At 31.3% G+C, this 19,731-nt stretch overlaps 1 protein-coding gene across 1 annotated transcript; it reads right to left on the bottom strand.

The window, feature by feature from the left end:
* Positions 1-5,291: 5,291 nt before the first annotated feature.
* Positions 5,292-18,517, bottom strand: LOC115725356 (calmodulin-binding transcription activator 1). Its single transcript, XM_030654844.2, has 13 exons — positions 18,168-18,517; positions 17,209-17,328; positions 15,428-15,543; positions 14,927-15,015; positions 13,058-13,097; positions 12,369-12,552; positions 11,985-12,104; positions 11,570-11,880; positions 10,254-10,784; positions 8,769-9,460; positions 7,616-8,192; positions 6,417-6,740; positions 5,292-5,666 (listed from the first exon to the last, which is right to left on the bottom strand). The coding sequence occupies exons 1-13, from the start codon at positions 18,205-18,207 to the stop codon at positions 5,571-5,573; spliced, it is 3,240 nt and encodes a 1,079-aa protein (XP_030510704.2). The 5' UTR covers positions 18,208-18,517; the 3' UTR covers positions 5,292-5,570.
* Positions 18,518-19,731: the final 1,214 nt, after the last annotated feature.

Here is a 19,731-nt window from a genome sequence, read left to right as displayed (position 1 = left end):
GTGTAACTTAATTGATCATACCCAGGTTGATAACTTTTAGGTTAAATAATCATAACTAGAACACCATTTTTTCAGAAGTAATCAAATTAGATTAAAGACAAATTATGTCAAATCACAGAGAGAAGCTCTCATCATAAATAAGAATTAACTTAGTCAACTAGGAAAAATGTGTTCCCATGGATTAATCTTATCACCATCTATATAGGATGGCGGCTCCACTTAATTGAAAGGCTTTCTTCTTCATTGGTTATTAAATGCCTGTTATTGGTCTTAACTTAGTTAGGTGTTCAATGGGGCCACCTCAATGGTCTCATTCATACTCATTGCTTCAACTATAAAATTTTGGTTAAGAAACTTCAAACTATCACCAATAACACTTCTTAAGATTCTCTTAAAGGAGAAATGGTGTAACAACCAAGAGTTGACCCATTCATATGATTTTTTTTGTTAGTACTAAGATTGTCTTTGGAATAATATTTTCTTAAAATATTTTGGCAAACTACCAATTTTGAACTGTGTTGGCAAACCCAAAACAAAAAAATGTAAAACACCACTTACTGTCTTCTAAAGACAAGTAATAAAAAAAACCCTATATATTGTTGGACAAAACTAGCACAAAGCATTAAATGAAATGAAAGCCTCTTGGTCAAAGCATTAGTGATGATTAAGCATGCACGATAAGCCATAGGCAGACCTAAGAAGGGACATTTTGTAAAAAAAATTAGAATGATTAGCATTTTTACTTCCATAAGTTTTTACACTATTTTGAATTGAGTCTTTTATAGTATATGATTTGTTAAAATACTCCCACAAAATATAATTATTATAATAACGTAGTTCTACTATCACATTTTATTCTAATTTTATCGTGAAATAAGTAAAATAGTGAATGATAATTTTTAAACAAATGCAAATTATATTTTTATTTTTAGTTTTTCGATATCATTAAGTAAAAAAAAAGGATAAAAAAGTATTTGATTTACATTCATTTATCAATTATTCCACTAAATCACCCGTTTCACGATAAAATTGAATAAAATATGATAGAATTATCATGTTACAGTAAAAGTTATATCTCGAAAGATATTTTTAACGAGTCGTATACTATAGGAGCACAACTTAGTTAAGTAAGAAGTTTAAGTAGCAAAAATGTTAAATATTAAAAATTTATATGTATTTTGGCCCAATTTAACTTAACTTTTTCCATAAACTATTTTCTAACTTTTCTAATTAAAAAGTTCTTCAAAGGGTGTTTGAATAAAAAATAAAAAGTGTTCTTTTTTAATTTAAATGTCATTTTGAAAAAATATAGGATTTGTAGCTTCTTCTGAAAGGAGTTTTGAGAAGCGATTTTTAAAATTAAAATAATTTATATAATTTTTAATTTACTCACAAAATTTCTTTTTTTTAATGATATCCAAACACTTTGAAAAATATTTTTCATTAAAAATAGATCTTCACATAATAATTATTCAGACGGTAAAAATAAATCAAAGTCTATATTTATTTTATACTTCTAGCTATAAATAAAAATAGAAATTTAACCAAACGAGACATTTGTAAACTTTTAAAATACAGTGATTTTTTGTAAAAATATAAATTATATATGTAAAAAAAAATATATTTATACCCCTCTTTTACACTTTCTTTTATATTTATTCTTCATTTTTTTTTTGTAAAAGAAAAAAGTTACATTTATAATCTTCTTTTGTATCTTCTTTTATGTTTAATTAATCCTCATTATTTATTAAATCTTTTACATTTTTGCCTTTTAATTTTATTTTTCTTTCACCCCTTAACAAAATTTTTAGACAAGGTAGTATCATGTTGTTTAATTAATATTATTTTAATACATGTTACTGGTAAATCAATTCAAAATTGTTCATTTTCACAAATATTTGTATATATATATATATATATATATTTATATAAATATTGACAAAGTTACATTTACACTTTCTTTTATATTTATTCTTCATTTTTTTTTTGTAAAAGAAAAAAGTTACATTTATAATCTTCTTTTGTATCTTCTTTTATGTTTAATTAATCCTCATTATTTATTAAATCTTTTACATTTTTGCCTTTTAATTTTATTTTTCTTTCACCCCTTAACAAAATTTTTAGACAAGGTAGTATCATGTTGTTTAATTAATATTATTTTAATACATGTTACGGGTAAATCAATTCAAAATTGTTCATTTTCACAAATATTTGTATATATATATATATATATTTATATAAATATTGACAAAAAGTTTGTAATGTACTAATGTGTTTATATAAAGGGGTAAGTTGAAAAATACCACTTTTATTAATCAATTAATCAAATTTACTTCTAATTTTATATTTAATTGAAACATAGCTCTTTTTATATGTATTGTACCCAAAATACCATGACATAAGAGAGTCACATGGAGAGTATCTTGAAGTGACAAGGGTAAAATTGGTACTATATTTAAAAAAAGAGGTAAAAATGATAGACTTTAAAAAAAATAAAAAATAAAAGAGAACAATATATAAAAAAAAAGTATAAAGTGTAATTTCCTTTTATTATAAATCCTGCAAAAATCACAAACGAGAATTGAGAATTGAGAACTGTGCCCTTTCTAAGAAGAACAAAAACAGCATAACTCATATTTTTCTTTCTTGTTTGTTATTAAAATCATTAGCAAGAACTAAAGTTAAGATTACTTTTGATCACATAGTTTTAGATATGATAATGTTGACATATAATATTGAGTACAAGTAAAGGATAGAACAAACCACAAAATTGTGCATAACGAAATGTTGATGCCGCTGTGATTAGTACCAAAATTCAATCAAAGTGGTAGCTACTCTAACTCTAGTAGGTAAGAACATGTATAAACAACAAATTTGATCATTGTTAAGGAAAATAAATTTGAAGTTTTGCCATATTTAGAGTAGGAAAATGTTATTTTCAAAGTAATACATTAGAGATCTCCATTTATAAATAATGCAAATGTAAAATAAAGTTCACTTTATTAAAGTTTTACTTTAATAGTGTGCCAAATCGTGATGCAAATATGTTACATAATAAAAAATAATCTAAATTTAAATCACAACATAGCATGATACAAATTTACTATGCTATGCTTTTATATTTACCATTATATCATTTTAATATTTTATTATTAATTTTATTTAACAAGCTCATTTACATTAAATAACTTGCATCATTATTATTAAATTTTATATTTATCTTTGCATTATTAGTATTATTTATATTTTTTAAAAAAATTATTTTTTTTGAAAATAATTTAATTTATTAAATAATTAAGTGGATATTAAATGTCATATTAAATTTTGTATCAAGATTTACAGTTATACATTAGAGCACAATAATAAAAATTGATGTAAAAATATCACAAAACTACTTTTTATGCCAAATACAGCTCAACTTTTACATCTTCCATTGGAGATGGTCTTACATATTTTAGACTATATAATTTATAAAAAATAATAAATATTATTTCAGACTATATTTTTGTAAAAATTATCATTTGGATCATTTTATTTGTTAAATAATTTAGACAATATTTTTTAAAATGGTACATAATAATATCTAAACTCAATTTTAGTCATATTTTTTTAGTAAAACTAAAACATAACTATCTTGAGATAACCGTCTAGTATAAGAATATCTTCAATGGAGTGCTAAAAAATAGTGTGTTGTTATATTTCAGCACACTTAAAAAAAAGTACCACTCTAATAATGTTCTAAAAATTGTGCTAAATTTGGCACATGCTAAAAGTTGTGTCAAATCTGGCACAAGATATAGCATTGTGCTAAATTTAGCCCACAATAAATGCTACTTTTTTATTTTAGAGAAGTTGAAGAACAACCTCTTTTTTTTATACATTAACCAAATTTATCTCTAAATAAAATTTAATTCAAATATACCTCTTTTATGAGTATTGTACCAAAATTATCCTTATACACTCACATAACTAAAACATATTTTCAAATATAATAGATTTGTGTTATTTGTAGATGGATGTGTAGATTTGTAGGAAAGTTAGAGCAAAATTTTGATTAGAGAAGTATGAAAACTATCGTAAAGTGGTAGGGGTAAAATTAGTAGAATGATTGAAAAAAGAGGTAAATATAATAGATTTTAAAAGAGATGGTAAAAATTAAAGACATCAAATTAAAAGAGGTATGTAGTGTAATTTTTTCTTTTTATTTACTATAATATCACTAATTATTATGATTCATTAATTTTTACTAAACTTTACATTCTTTATTTACCATATTACCATTATTTAAATAATAAAAAAAAAATAAAAAAGAATAATTTTTTTTATATTCTTAATAAAATATTAAATAATCATTAATATAATTAATTATATTTTTTCTTATTTTACAATCTTATGTATTGGAGCATAATTATAAATAGTGAGTTAAATATAACACAAATTCATTTTTTTTGTCAAATTAAACACAAATTTTAAATTTTCTATTGAAGATGGTCTGCAAAAGAAATGTTACCTAACTATAACACTCTAAGTCATAAATTATTATATTTTATTTTCACTAAAAAAAAAAAAGAAAAAAGTTCAGAATATCATTATGTTTTATTTGAAAAATAAATTACTATTTTGGAGGCACCTATTTTTAGATAGAGGTATAAATGTAAAAGTGTATTAAGAAACATGTAACCAAAATCGTATATAGAATTAATTTTGGTAAGTTCTGAAATAAAGAATGACCAAATTTTACTCACTTTTATCCTTTTGAATTCAGATATAAAGTACAAGAACAATGAGTTGTACCTGAGTCATGTCTTGGATTGGAAATTATGCCCTTTCTTTATATGATAATACGACACTGAACAAGTTTTACTACTAATTAAGCCTGATCTCAAATGCTGAAAGTGTCCAAATTAGCTTCAAATACTCTTTATGAAAAGAGCTTGGAATTAACATTTGATATCTATACTTTCATTATATGTCTGCTTGTAATCAACTCTCTAAAAAGTTTTTATCTTGTAATTTTTGTTTTAATTTTAAAAATTGTAACTTTGCGGCTTATAATGTCGCTAGATAGACTTATGCTCAAAATATCTCAAGTATTATAAAACCATCTGCTATACCTAGCACTATCCTTTATAATGACCGCGAGGTCTAATTTTATGTTATCAATCGACGTTTTTATTTCAGAAAAAAAAATATATCTATTCTTTCATAAAACGAAAAAGGGTAGCAATATATATATATAGATATATTTATATATATAGAAATAGGGAGAAAGACTATATGCTCTTGTCTCATGTCCTAATAAAAGCACCATATATTAAAATTACAATCATATTTGAACTCGGTAAGATGGAAAAAAAAAATATTTATATGCTAGTTTGATCTCTAAACTAACAAACCTGCTAAGAACATTATCTAACTGATTTGACTAATTTGGTTAACAAATTACATCTACACACAAGATTAGGTAAGATATTGAAATCATTGAAGAAACCAGCCCTGGTGTATTTACAGACCTACAGGTTGGGCTGATCAGGTAAACATACACAGATTAAGAGACACATTCCTCACTCTTATGCATACATGAAACTATCATCGTCCAACAACTTATCGATTTCAATCAGGTCGTCATAAGTTGTTTCTTCTGATTCATTCATTGTAAAATCCGTCTGACAAATATAAAAAGGATTGTTAAAGCCCCACCAAATTAGTTACAGCATTTGTAGCAACAGAATGAACATGAAGATAATGACCGTAATAATAGAATTGCTATTAAACAACTAGTCATTCACAGTAGAAAGAAAGTAACATTCCAAGCAAAACTTAAAACAAAAACGGGACAGGGCCAACTGGCAAGGAAACAGGTTTTCCCAGTTAACCTTTCAGAACAGAAGCTTTTTGCGAAATGAAAAGAATTATTTCTGACAAATAAACAAGAAGACAATCCACTCAGAAGGATCATAGACAGTCATACATCCAGTATAGTGAATATAAATTGACATGCGTCCTTATTTACTCAAATAAGGTACATATTTGTTTAAAAGAGGTTGCTAAACAAAATGAAAATCACATCCATTATTATGCAACTTTTTCAAAGTAGGCAAATTTGTGAAGTTTCGTACATAGGTGAACAGTGGATACTTAATAAAAAGATGTCACAAATTATAGGAGCGTAAGACTAGTTGACGAGCATAAAGACTTAGTAATTAGTAAAGGTTTGACAGATGACTTCAAGAACTTGAGCCAGATCTAATAAATTCTAGAGCTATTCACTTAATAATTTGAAAAGCTGAAAACGGTATTCATCAATGATCCCTTTACTTGAGAAACAAGTTGGACATTATGATAAGCTTTAGACAATATGCAATGCAATGAAGAACATCGACCCTTTGAAAATATTACAACTGACTTATACATACCTTGGTCTCTCGTAGCCCTTCAACAACATTTAGCACTCTGCGATACTGAGCTCGTCCCTCTGGATATTGAACCATTGACTTTACCCTAGTAAGTGCCTTTTGTAACCTTTCCTCTGTTTGCTTCCGTCCTTCCTTAAAGAAATCATAATCATCTTCTTTTAAGGGTAAACTTTGCATGACTGACTCTTTATTAACTGCATCAGGTCGAAATCCCCGCAAACCACTCCCTTTACGTCTCCAACGCAATATAACCTTTTCCAGGATCCCTACTGACCAGGTGATTGCTCTATACTGTTTCCTTACCTGGTGTCCTCTTACATGGGCCTTCAAACAAATAAAACAAGAAGTTAGCATTCTTGTTCATAATCAATGATTTCTAATACGGAAGAAGTTAGCTTTAATGTGAGTGTAAAGATTAATAATTTCTGATACGGAAGAAGTTAGCATTATTGTTCATGACCAATGACTCTTAAGAAGTCAACTTTAATGTGAATATAAAGATAAAAATTTCTGATACGGAAGAAGTTATAGCATTCACTTTTTTATTTTATTGAAACGTCTTATAGCCGCTTGAGCTAGCCTCAAGTGGTTAAAAGTTATAGCATTCTTGTTCATCATCAATGACTTAAGAAATTAGCTATATTGTGAGTTTGAAAGATTAATAATAGTTTCTAACATGAAAATACTCTTTTCGCCCTCTTGGAGAGTAAATTAGAACTTCATCAATTGTCATTCACTACAAATTAGTTAATTACTATCAACACATTTAGATTTATAAATAGAAATAAATTAAGACGATCAGTTTTTGAGCCAATTTTTTTCGTTCATCTAAGTGTGCGTGTTTAATATATATTTATTAGTTTACATAATATCAAAATGTACAAAAAGAAAATCAATCATTATAGAACAATGACATTGACAGCCAGATAGTTACTCCCAGGAAACCACAGCCCAAGACCCAAACTATGTTCCTAGATTCTGGTACCAGGATTTTCAAAATTAAATGAAAACAGATTATATTTTTTTCCTTATGCAACCTTAATTTTGCCAGTCATAAAAAGCCACAAATTCTAAACAACTCCCATTCAGATTTTTCAATGACTACATTAGTATGTGGAGCACAATTTAAGGGTGAGCTAGAAGATCTTCCTCAGAGAGGGTGGATAGAAAATACATCCAAAAAGAAAAGTTCAACTAACCTGTATTTTAACAATTCTTTGCCGAATTATCAGGAACTCTTTTCTCTTCTTCCAACCCCGATATTTTTTCTGTATTTGTACAGCAGCAGTATGAGTTTGCCCATCATTTGGTCCAGCCTTGCTTGACTTCCCAGCCAAAAGTGAAAGAGCTCGCTCATCTAATAGTCCATCATCACCATACTCATTTAATCGTCTTCTCTCTAATGACTGCATCCGGAACATTTGATGTATACGATCAGCAGCTTGTGTGGCATTACGAACAGCAGTAAGTGAATCCTTCAGTGAAAGTGCATCTGGCATTTCACCGTAAGTCCTAGGAGTTGTTGTTCTTTCTGAAACGGTTTGGATAGCTTTCGTAGCAGAACTTTCGACAACACCATCTTCCTTTGAATCAACAAGTTCCAGGGAAGAAAGGTGACTTGTTAAGGAAGACTCTGCAAGGAAACCAGAGATACCTTTGTGTCCATTAACAGATGCTAGGTCTGCCGGTGTTCTACCAGACAGGAATTCTGGAGATGGATCAGTCACAAATCCAGGAGCTGCCCCAAGAGAGACAAGATATGCAACTGTCTGCTCCCTATATTTTAAGAGTAAAAAGCAAGAAAAGAAATTAGCTTTCCAAACAAGATTGACATCAATGGTAGTTCATATACAAATAATAAATACATGAAAGCAATCAGTAACTTAGAAACAGTTGAGACACATTTTCAGCAATCATCTACATATGTATCTAGATGCTACATATTTAGATGATTGCTGAAAATGTGCCTCAACTGTTTTGGTACCGTATGTTTTTAGTTCGTTTTGTGCTAAAGCTATTGTATCCACGGTATTCCTCCGCTACAAGTGAGGGTTTCAATAACTTAACGGGGGAGGGGTTAGACGACAAGTGACCTTTCTCTTTTTTCAAAAAAATAAATATGCAGCTAGATGCTTACATGGTACTTGAAATATCTAGGATACAAAAGAGAACTTCGGTTTGTCAGATTAGTCTATATATAAAACATAAGGCAGTTTGTTCAAAACAAAAAAAACTTAAGGCAGTCAAATTAGTCTATCTACAAACTTAAGGTAGACACATAAATACATTTATAGACGGAAATAATCACAATATAAACATACATTGAAACAGCACAAAGTTAGGAGCCCTTACCTGCCATAGAATGCTGCCCAATGAAGCGCAGTCCAACCGTTAATATCACGGAAATTAATGCTAACTCCTGCCGTGACAATTGGCTTAATTGCCCAGTCATAACCGAGAGCAGCTGCTAGATGTAACACACCTTGCCCGTCATCATCTAATATATTTGGCCCTTTACCATCTTCGATTGTTTTGTGAAGAAGCCACGAGTACAGTTTCTCTTTCATCAGCTTAGTAAGTAGATGATCTCTCACCTCATATTGGGAGAAACCAGTATCGTTTGTTTGGTCTACCTGCTGGTAACCTTCATCTTCCTCCTTCAGTGAAATAATCTTATTAATCAAGTTTCGTTTCTCCGTGACAATTTTAAAGGAGAAGCTTGAAGGGTTTACAGCAAGTGACAGTAATTTCTCAAGTCTAAGGTGAAGAGAAAGCTCAATTGTATTGCCATCATAGATATCTGTGATTTCTATATCTTTAGTAGAGCCAAACTTATAATTAAACTCCCTCAACTCACTACAAGCTAACCTGTTGGAACAGGTAACATAGAACGGAACCAAACCATCCCTGTGTGGTGGAGCTTGGCAACAAAGAATCCCATATGCTAAAACCTCTGCAGCAACCTCCACCTCTCCAAACATACAGGACCACCTGTATTTTGCCACCTCTTGTTGACTCTTTAAAAAATTTCCAAATACCAGAACCTGTTTAAAAATAAATAAAGTAAATAATAATAATAATAATAATAATAATAATAATAATAATAATAATAATAATAATAATTAAGATTCCACAATAAGAATAAAAGCATCATCAATCTCATCCACAGATATTGTATGTAGCGCAGTGAAATTCAACAGATGGCAAAGTGTCAATAACATGCTTTTTAAAGCAAATTAACAAATTATATTATGAAATAATATCAAAAATATAATATATTCAGCTTCTAACACATTTTCTTAATTTTAACAAAGATCATATTTCTTTACAGTGATCATATGTCTAAGACTGACCTCCTCCCAAATTTATTAGGAGCCTCACTTATGGCAGAGGACAACCGTGTTGACCAAACAAGTAAAAACATAAGGATAGATACAGCTTTCTACACAAAACCTATTTTCCTCAGCAGAAGAAAAAGAAAAATAAGCCTAGATAAAGACCCAAAATAGTAGCTTATTGCAGAAAGCATTCACACTCTCTACTGAGGCCTTGGAAAGAAAGTCCCTCAAAACCTTTGGTCTTGTAGACCCAAGTTGCAACCCGAAATTTTAGCAAAGATTATCAAATGATAAAATTCTTCAAAAATCATATTCTATTTACAAAAGCAGGAATATAACAAGGCACAAGAAAGCAAAAAGGTGTTAGGTGCAACTTAGAAAATATGCAGTGAAAGCTGATTTGTTAGTACTCATGCAGAAAACTTCAGGACATATGAGAGATTTCATAACATTGTGCTTCTAATATTATTCCCCATTAGGTAAATAACATGCAAAATACCTCTGGCTGTGAGTCTGTGAAGGCCCATTTTGGAGAAAAATCGATAATGGTGAAGAGCTGGTCCTGGGAAATAGAAGGGCTCAATGATGAATCATCATCCGCACTCCCACATTCAACAGTGCTCCAGGGGATGCCAGAAGAGGACTGCATTTGCAGATCTACATCCCCAAGTGCCTTGCTGATCCACCGAGAAAAGCTGTCGACTTTCTTCAGACCTTCTTCACCATCCAGTAGTTGTTGTCTTAAAGTGAAATTATAATTTACATTTCCATCCGTATTTATATTGTTATCGAACTTATATGGCATTGAAGATTGAGACTCCATATTTGTAAACTGTACTTGTAGGTCGTTCTGCACACGCCTCTCATTTTGCTGACCATGATGAGTACTAAACTGATCAGGAGTACTCAAGTTAGAATCAAGAGTATTTTTCTCAAACAATATGTGTCCAATGTCAAAGGACAAGTCCAAATTTGATGACTGTTCCACCAACCCTTTAAGGTGAGATGGCACGTTGTCTCCAGAAGAAAACTAGGCAAAAAGATAAAAAGAAGAATAAGATTGAGCATATATCCTTACTTTATCAAGGAGAACAAGATTTTCACCATTGGAAAATAAACATCCAATCAAAATTCTTATCTAGCACATCAGAAATTTAATCAGATCCACAAAGTACAATTTATAGATTGGTTAAACCAAATCAAATAATACAAATGTACATAAACAGGAATCAGCCTTCCATATGGTTTAGGAAATTGATTCTCTCAAAAGAAATTTGAAAATGGAAGATGAGTGATTCAGAAGGAAAATAATCCAGTTTAAGTAAGATAAGAGATCAATGAAAATTATATTTCATCATTAATTACTAGGGTTTTGGGAGAGAAGGGGGGGGGGGGGGGGCAAGAAATCAAGGTATAGTCAGGCCTGTGATTTGCTCCCACAAGATCTAAGGTTCAAACCCTCTTGGGCATCTACAGAGATAGCTATTGCTAATTTGCTATAGTTTCATATTCTGGTATCAAACTATACAAAACGAGTTATGATAAAGGTTATTTTGTTTTGAGTCTTTTGATAGTAAATTACAAATATTCCCCAAACCCAATCTTGCTTGAATTTGAAATTGGATTCAAGCTGAACCTTACAAGCTTTGGCTAGCATGAAAGATGTGGTTACTTACTGGTTATTCAGCAAGTATGTGTTCCTGAAAAACTCAAATACAAAACATTGTAGGAGAACCACAGGCCTGCCTAATAACTCAGCTAGCACCCCAGGATTCTTAGGAGAATTAGAAGACAGAATACTGAATTGTAAAATACCTGCCAAGTTGAGTCGCTCGGCAGAGAATTCTCAAGCTCTTCTTTGACAATTTCTCGAGCCAAGAACTTGCCTTGTATCACATTTTCTCGTTCATGTGCAACTCCCACAAAAGCATGTTGGCTGGGTGATACTGATACATGAGAAGGTACAGTATTATAACCTGTACTGCATTGTTCCAAAATCTCTTCCCAGGTTCCCAAACCAAGTGAGTTTTGAGAGCCAGCCACAGGATTAGTAAAATTAGGTGTTTCTTCCTTAAATTGGGGAATGTAATCTTCTACATGAATTGATGACTGCTCTTTACGATGATCTAGTAAGAACATATAACGTTGTTAGCAGAAGACATAACACAGAAAAAGAAAAAGAAAAATCCGAACACTCTTGAGGTAAATTAAAACCACAATAAACAATTACTTGAACTGTGATGCAGAGAGAAACCAGAGTCCAGATTATTCATTAGTGGTTTATCCCCAAATTGTAGTTGTCGTGACTCAGCAAATGGGGGCAATCTGGAATTTGCTTGGTGAATATCCCCTGCAATTAATTTCAAGTTGTACAGAAAATCCAGTTCGTACTTTAGACTAATCAATGATAAAAAATGTCATTCATCATCAATTTTATAAGACTCAAAATAGATGTTATGGCCGCCCAAGTGAAGATGACAATATAGTTGTTATTACTATTATTGTCATTATTAGTACGACTGCTACTGCTGTATTATTAGGATCACTCAGGATTATTATCATAATTATTTTTAAAATATGATTTCTAATAATAAATTTTAGGAGTAAAATGTACCTGAATCAGCATCTTCACACAACGATGTCAAACAGCTGTTTGGACTTGGACTTGTATAATCTGTGCTTCCTGAAGGAGCTTTGTATTGACTTGTAGAAGAACTAGAAGTCTGAGGGCTGCCCTCTCGGAGACTTGATGAACTGTCATCAGTCTCTCTAATGCCTCCAACATTTGTTCTATTTCCCTGAAGAAAAAAAATGTACTGTAAATACCTTTTTTTTACAAGAGAATCTATTTAACTACCATGCTATAAGGATAATTAAAGTACAACAGTCGACAATTAAAGTAAAATCTGCAATAGTGTAAAACAAAGGATTGAAACTTGAAAATGGTGTAGACTAATACTAATTAGACAATAGTTTTCATCTCAAACCACTCATCACTATTCCTACTGGTGTGACTGGTTAGCACTCAAATTTACTTAATAAATTTTAAACTTATTAAAAGGCTAAAAAACTACAGACGAAAATCTTGAGGATGATAAGTGCAATACTGGTTCAAATAGCATAGCACCCAGAAGGCAAGCTATAAAGTATATGCTTTATTTATATTAACGAGATAAATATTTAACCTAGTAATATAAATTCTGTGAAGCTCCACCACGAACAGAAAATGTGAAGGCTAAAGCAAAACCATCAATACCCGAATAACATTGAACGCAACAAGAAAATGAAAAGAAGAACAGTTACCTTCACTTCCAAATAGTGAACAAAGACGATATTCTTATCCCTGCAACAAAAAGAAAACACAAAAAACCTCAAGGAAAACAATCATGAAAAAGTTTACAATGACTATTATTTCATCTGAAAAATGTCTAGCTTGGACACTACGACCAAATCCCTTTAAAAATGCAGGTGTACCCATAGACTACCAGATCTTAAACAAAGTAGAGATATATTGCGAGGGGAATAAAATACATAGGAGAAGACATTGACCATTTAAAAAGAAAGAAAAATATATAAAATGCCTTAAGACATAACAAACATTAAATCCCCACAAGCAAACTCTTTTAAACAACACCTGACCAGCTCAAGCTAGTTACAAGAAACAAATATTCTACTGTCCAAAAGGTTGAGAGTCTTGAGACCTCATTAATATATCCTCCCATTTTTCCCCTGACATAAAGCCAAAACGCATGTACTGTGCAGTACTGCACAATGCTAGAAGACCCTCCCAATTCTTATTGCTGTAACATTTACAGGAGGTCAAGGAAACCAGCGAATAATAGCCATGAGAAGTGAAATTAACTCATGATCAGTCTATATTTGTCTACTATTGAATCATTTCTTAGATTTAAAAAACCATAAATTTATCCTTATCATACAAGAGGCTGTAAAAGAAGACTTCTTTTTCCCTTTTACTGTAAATGAAGGCTTTCTTCCAAAATACTGCATATTAGAGAATCAAATACATTTGATAATTCTCAAGCCTATCAGACATCGTCTAAGAAGTTGATGAAAATATCATGAAAAGAGAAAAGATACATGCACTAATTTGATAAGCTCTACACAGAAATCTAACAATTGAAATAATTTTGTAATCTTATTTTTCTTTTAAAACTAGGCTCCCTCCCTAACCCTAAAGTTAGGGACCAAGAAACTATAATTGCATTATAGGTACCCAAGAGGGACTCGAACCTTGGACCTTGTGAGACCAACCACATGTCTGACCATTTGAGCTACCACTCTTGGGTCTGTAGAACAATCTTACTGATACCAAGTAGGCATTGCAGTGATTAACAATCTGATGTCCCTCAGCATAGACTAAGGCTCCCTTATATACCCTTTGGCCCAGCCTAGCAAACATATAGAATTAGCACTTAAGAGACCCCAATTAACTAGAGCTACCCAAACTACAAAAAAAAAAAAGCCAATTAAAATTATTTTAATTGCCCGGCATGTCATTTCTGCACCTGGAAGTAAACCAGATAAGGGGCCAATCATAATTCTAAATTTGAGCTACCACTCTTGGGTCTGTAGAGCAATCTTACTGATACCAAGTAAGTGTTGCAATCATTAACAATCTGATGTCCCTCAGCATAGACTAAGGCTCCCTTATATAACCTTTAGCCCAGCCTAGCAAACATATAGAATTAGCACTAAAGAGACTCCAACTAACTAGAGCTACCCAAACTACAAAAAAAAAAAAAAAAAAAGCCAATTAAAACTATTTTAATTGCCCGGCATGTCATTTCTTCACCTGGAAGTAAACCAGATAAGGGGCCAATCATAATTCTAGCAATGATAGTGAGACAGTGCTGTTAAAAGTAAAATATGCTACATGATTTTACGTCACCTCAGTTTCATATTTATTGATATAACTTTGGTGCAAAATTTAGTGTCCCATACACTGGCAATATTAATCAAGAAGTGTTTCACTTCTATTTACAGCATTGATCATAATGCTATACAGTGACAAGAGGCATAGAAGCAGAGCCTATTGATTTACAAAATGCTCAACAATATAAATATATGTGTGCATGTTAGTGCATAAATAAAAGTTAAAACATATAAACGTGTTCCAAAATATAAATCAGTATCGTGGATAGTTATTCTCACTCTTCAAGCATCCAATAGCTCCGCCTCTGAAAATATTCGTTATCTTCTCCATGAGCATAGTAGCAATGGAGCACATCAACGCTTCCAACCTAAAATTGCTTAAAGGATGTCACCTCTCAGATATATATATATATATATCCATCTATGTAAGAAACCAAAATAAAAAAGAGGAGAAACAAAAAAGAGATAGACCTTCCAAGTACAACTAACAACCCAAAATACCATATTAAGATTACAAAATGAATTTCAGTTTTCTTTTAGTTGAGTAATCCAGCTTAATCTCGGAATTGTATCTAGATTGGCTATATAACTTGAAAAAATAAGAAAAAAAATTCAGTTAAAAATTGTTTTGACTTTCTTTGGAAATGGTACTCACAGGACTAAACTAACTAGGCCCAAATAGCTAATAAAGATCCTATGCTGGTAAGTTTCTTTTCAAAAAAAATAAACCCTTAGTAAAGCAATTAAAATAATCAACAATACAATTTAAAGAAATCTTACCTTTAATTTTTCATGAGCCTCTTTCACGGTCTTTCCATCTTTTTTCTTCCTCCAGTTATGTCCATCCTTTCTAAAGTATCTTAAAACATTCCGATCAAACAGAAATAGTGAACCACCTAGTGAGGTGGAATATATGTCAATATGATATCCTTTTAAGTGGAAATACTTCAAAAGAAGCATACATGAATGTTTGATAATCTTGAAAGTGAACATACTATGTCATTAATTCTAAAAAGGATAAGTTTTAACATATGTAATATGATATTCTAAGACTCCCTTTCATAGGTACGCACAGGATAAGACAATTGGATTGGACAAGCCCAATACATAAAGCCAAGCATGAAATATATTTATTTTTTTTTACGAAGAACAAGCCTATGAAATTAAAGAGGGAATAACAAGTTCACGCTGTCCCGCTACAAGGATTTTAAACTCAGTACAACTTGCTTTGGCACCTAACACATGACCCCTGAAGGTAGATATAAAAATGTTTATTTTCTACGGGAAAATAAGCATTTTGATGATAAAATACAATTTCAGAGCATATGTATCTCAAAATTGTCTTGAAGATAAAAAATATAGAAGCTTAAAACAATACAATTGTCTTGAATTTATAGTGTAACTACCTAACACATGCATTGAAGGTAAATATCCAAAAATTTTAAATTCTTATTTTAAATAGGAAAAGCATTTTCTACTAAAATACAATTTTATTGTTTCTATCTAGGGTCCCCACCTAACCCTACAATATTTGGGGACTACAAAACTATAACAATTGCTATGTAGGTATCTAGGGGGTCTCAAACAAGACCTCCATGTATGAGCAAACCACATGCCTAACTATTTGAGCTACCACTCTTGGGTTTAATACAATAAAATGTCTTGTGAACAGATGGATTTAAAAGGTTTTGAAAACAAATAATAGAGCACTTCAATCTAGAAGAAGTTCGATTGAGGAAATGATATATAACTAGAGGAAATAAAGAATCTGCTATCAAATTATACTACGAAACTATTAATGTATGAACTTAATTTCTAAATATATATTACAGAAATTGCTAAATAATCTGCTATAATAATTACAGCAATTTCTCTGCTATAACAACAGCTATGTAGGTATCTAGAGGGTCTCAAACAAGACCTCTATGTGAGAACAAACCACATGCCTAGCTACTTGAGTTACCACTCTTGGGTTTAATAAAATAATATATTTTGAGGGCACATGGATTTGAAGGTCTTGAAAACAAATAATAGAGCAATTCAAGCTAACAGAAGTTTAATTGAGGAAATTATATTGAATTAGAGCAAGTAAATAACCTGCTATCAAATTATCGCCTACGAAACTATTGATGTATGAACTTAATTTCTAAATATATACAGTATTACAGCAATATGAAATCAAAATTCAGGAAGAGCTATCATCAAAACAACATATGGAGGTCATGGTCCTTGCTATTCTATGGGCAGTGTGTTTGGAGTAGAAAAATGAAATTAAAGCATACTCTTTCTCAATGCTTTTGTGTGACTGGTGGCTATATTATGATAGATCATAAATTTTGTGACAGCTACTTATATACTCTATAAGATGTTTAGAATTATAAAGCCTCTTGTGGGACTGCTAAGAAGATAACGAATCATGCTCATCTATTATTCATATAATAAATATCAGCCAACATAATGGTTTTCAATGTTAAAAAAACACTTATAACACCAATCCCTATGACGAACTGATAAATGAAAATAACTTTCGTGAATGTTGGGGAAAGAAAATAAATTCATACTTGGTGGCCTGCTTGGGGGCTCTGGTGAAATACGAAAAGTTTGATGGTTACGAAGAATTTCACAAATTTCAGCTGGTCGCAACCAACGATGTTGTGCCTCAGATAATAATTGTTGAATGTCTGCATATAAAGAATCAAGAAATCTCATTAATAGAGAGAACGATGACAAAAGAGGCATCAGTATCAGGAAAGCCGCCAAGAAGGAACCACCACTAAACGTTTGTCTTTTCTTACAACCGTGGTAGTTCATTCTTATTAATTAGCATTGAGCAACAAAATGTTACATATCCTTATAAAATATGATAGTTCTCAATTCTATTAGAAACAAATTTCACAAATACTTGATTGTACTCAAACTACTCTTAGCTTTTTCATTTCATCAACAACGAGAAAGAACTTAGCTTTCCCCTTTCCAAAAACCTCAATTCACATTAATGTTAGTTAATATGATCTAAAAAGATTAACACACACTCTATTTTCAGGATGGTCATTATGTGTAAATGTTGATATAGTAATAGATTTCAATCATAGTAGTCCAGTGACCAGCAAAACAGAGTTCAATACAGCGCACTTATTTTTCCTTGACCAATAGCCATTGTTCTCCAATACTCAATCATAGCCTCACCCTTTTTGTTTTCTCTCTCTTCCCCCTACTTGGAGAACTTCCTCTTACCTACCATTTATGACCAAAAAAAAACTCACAAAAGCCTACCAAGAACTAGTAAAACCCTACTCCAAAATCCACCATTCAATTATAAGCTGAACTAAAAACCTTTCTGCTAAAATCAGCTAAAAAAAAACACTAAATCCAAGTCTCAACCTCAGCTCCACAAAACCATTTCCACAATTTCCAACCTCACAGCCCCACAAAATTCCACAAATCCTAAAATCGCAATAAATCTTTTAATAAATTAATAAGTTAAAACATTAGAAGCGAACAAATTATTAAGAAATCTGACCTAATCGAGGGCTGATACCGTACGATCCGCGCTCCGCCATGCGAAGAGAAGAGAGAGAAATCACAACAAAGTGAATCAGAGAAAAAAAAAATTAAAAAGATGGAAGGAAAGAAAAGCTTGACGCGGATGAACTGTAAAAGAGGAGAGAGAGTGTGAAAGAGAAAGAGAGAGCTTTCGCAGAGACTTCGTCGCCACTAGATGTAATGACGTCAGACGAAGAATTACAGGTTTGACCTGAAATCATTCGTTCCTATATGTCTTTTTCTTTCATTTATATTTATTTTAATTTTTTTGAGAAAAAAAAAAAAAGTTGTTTTTAACGTTTATCTTTGGATATTAATGAAAAATTTATTGTTGAAAATGAGTGTTATTGTTTTATTTTTCATTTTTAGCTTTTTTTTTTTTTAATCAAAATAATTTATTAATGTTTAGGTAAGTAGGTTGATGTATTTTAATTATATTTGTATAATTTTTTAATTTTGACATGAGTGAAAAGTCAATTTTGGAGTGATGGAAAGTTTGTGGTGTGGGTTTGGAGCCCACTAAATAGTTTAGAAGAAAAAAGAGAGAGAAATTCTTTAAACACCAAACAAAACTACAACAGAATTGGCTTATGGATATTAATGCTTCTTGGCATTAATAGCCTAACAAGCAAGAGAGAGAAAATCTCTATTCCAAATAGCACTAACACTATAATTAAGTGTGTACTTAACAACACTAATTGGCTTATCAACATTAATGATGCTTATCGGCACTAATAGCCAAAGAAGTAACAGAGAGAAAATCCATATTCCAAATAACACTCACTATATTATCAAGTGTGTTTTTGACTAGTTATGAGCAAGGTAAAGAAATAGATTAGTAAGTTACCTTGTCATTTGATAAAGAAATTGCTCTAGCATTAAGGTTATGTTTGTTAGCACTGAAATCAGTGACAGTTAGGATGGTTGTTATACTGTTAGTTATACAGTTAGAGAGTTAGTTTGTACAGCTGTATAGTTTTTGTTTCTGTTATTTTCTGTTATGAATATTGTATTTATACTAAGAGCTTTGGCTCAGATCAATGTACAGAAATCATTGCATTCAATCTCTTTCTCTGTTGATTCTCTCTTTCGATTCTCTCTGTTCTTACATGGTATCAGAGTTGTTCATACTCAAAATTTTTTGCTTCCGCATCATCTGTTCTTGGCAGTAATTCTGCTCTTTCTTCTTCATCATGTCAAATTTGTCTGCATCAACTGGTTCGACTCTAGCAACAACGTTCCACCCAGTGGTTTTTTCTCACAAGATTTCTGTCAAATTGGATAACAACTTTCTTCTATGGCATCCTCAAGTGCTCTCTGCCATTAGAGGCCATCAACTTTCAGATTACATATCATCCTCTTTTCAACCACCTCAGAAGTTTCTTTCTGATCATGATCGACTCACTCACGCTGTCAATCCTCACTATGCTCAATGGGAACAGCAGGATCAACTCCTCTATTCCTGGCTTCTTTCGTCTATGACTGAGGGAGTTTTGACTCGTGTTGCTGGCAGTGAAACCTCTGCTCAAGTTTGGCAAACT

Source organism: Cannabis sativa, chromosome 6 (assembly GCF_029168945.1).
Source record: "Cannabis sativa cultivar Pink pepper isolate KNU-18-1 chromosome 6, ASM2916894v1, whole genome shotgun sequence".
In the NCBI taxonomy this organism is placed as follows: Eukaryota; Viridiplantae; Streptophyta; class Magnoliopsida; order Rosales; family Cannabaceae; genus Cannabis; species Cannabis sativa.
The sequence above is the reverse complement of the archived record's forward strand: the minus strand, read 5'-3'. Positions and strand labels throughout refer to the sequence as shown.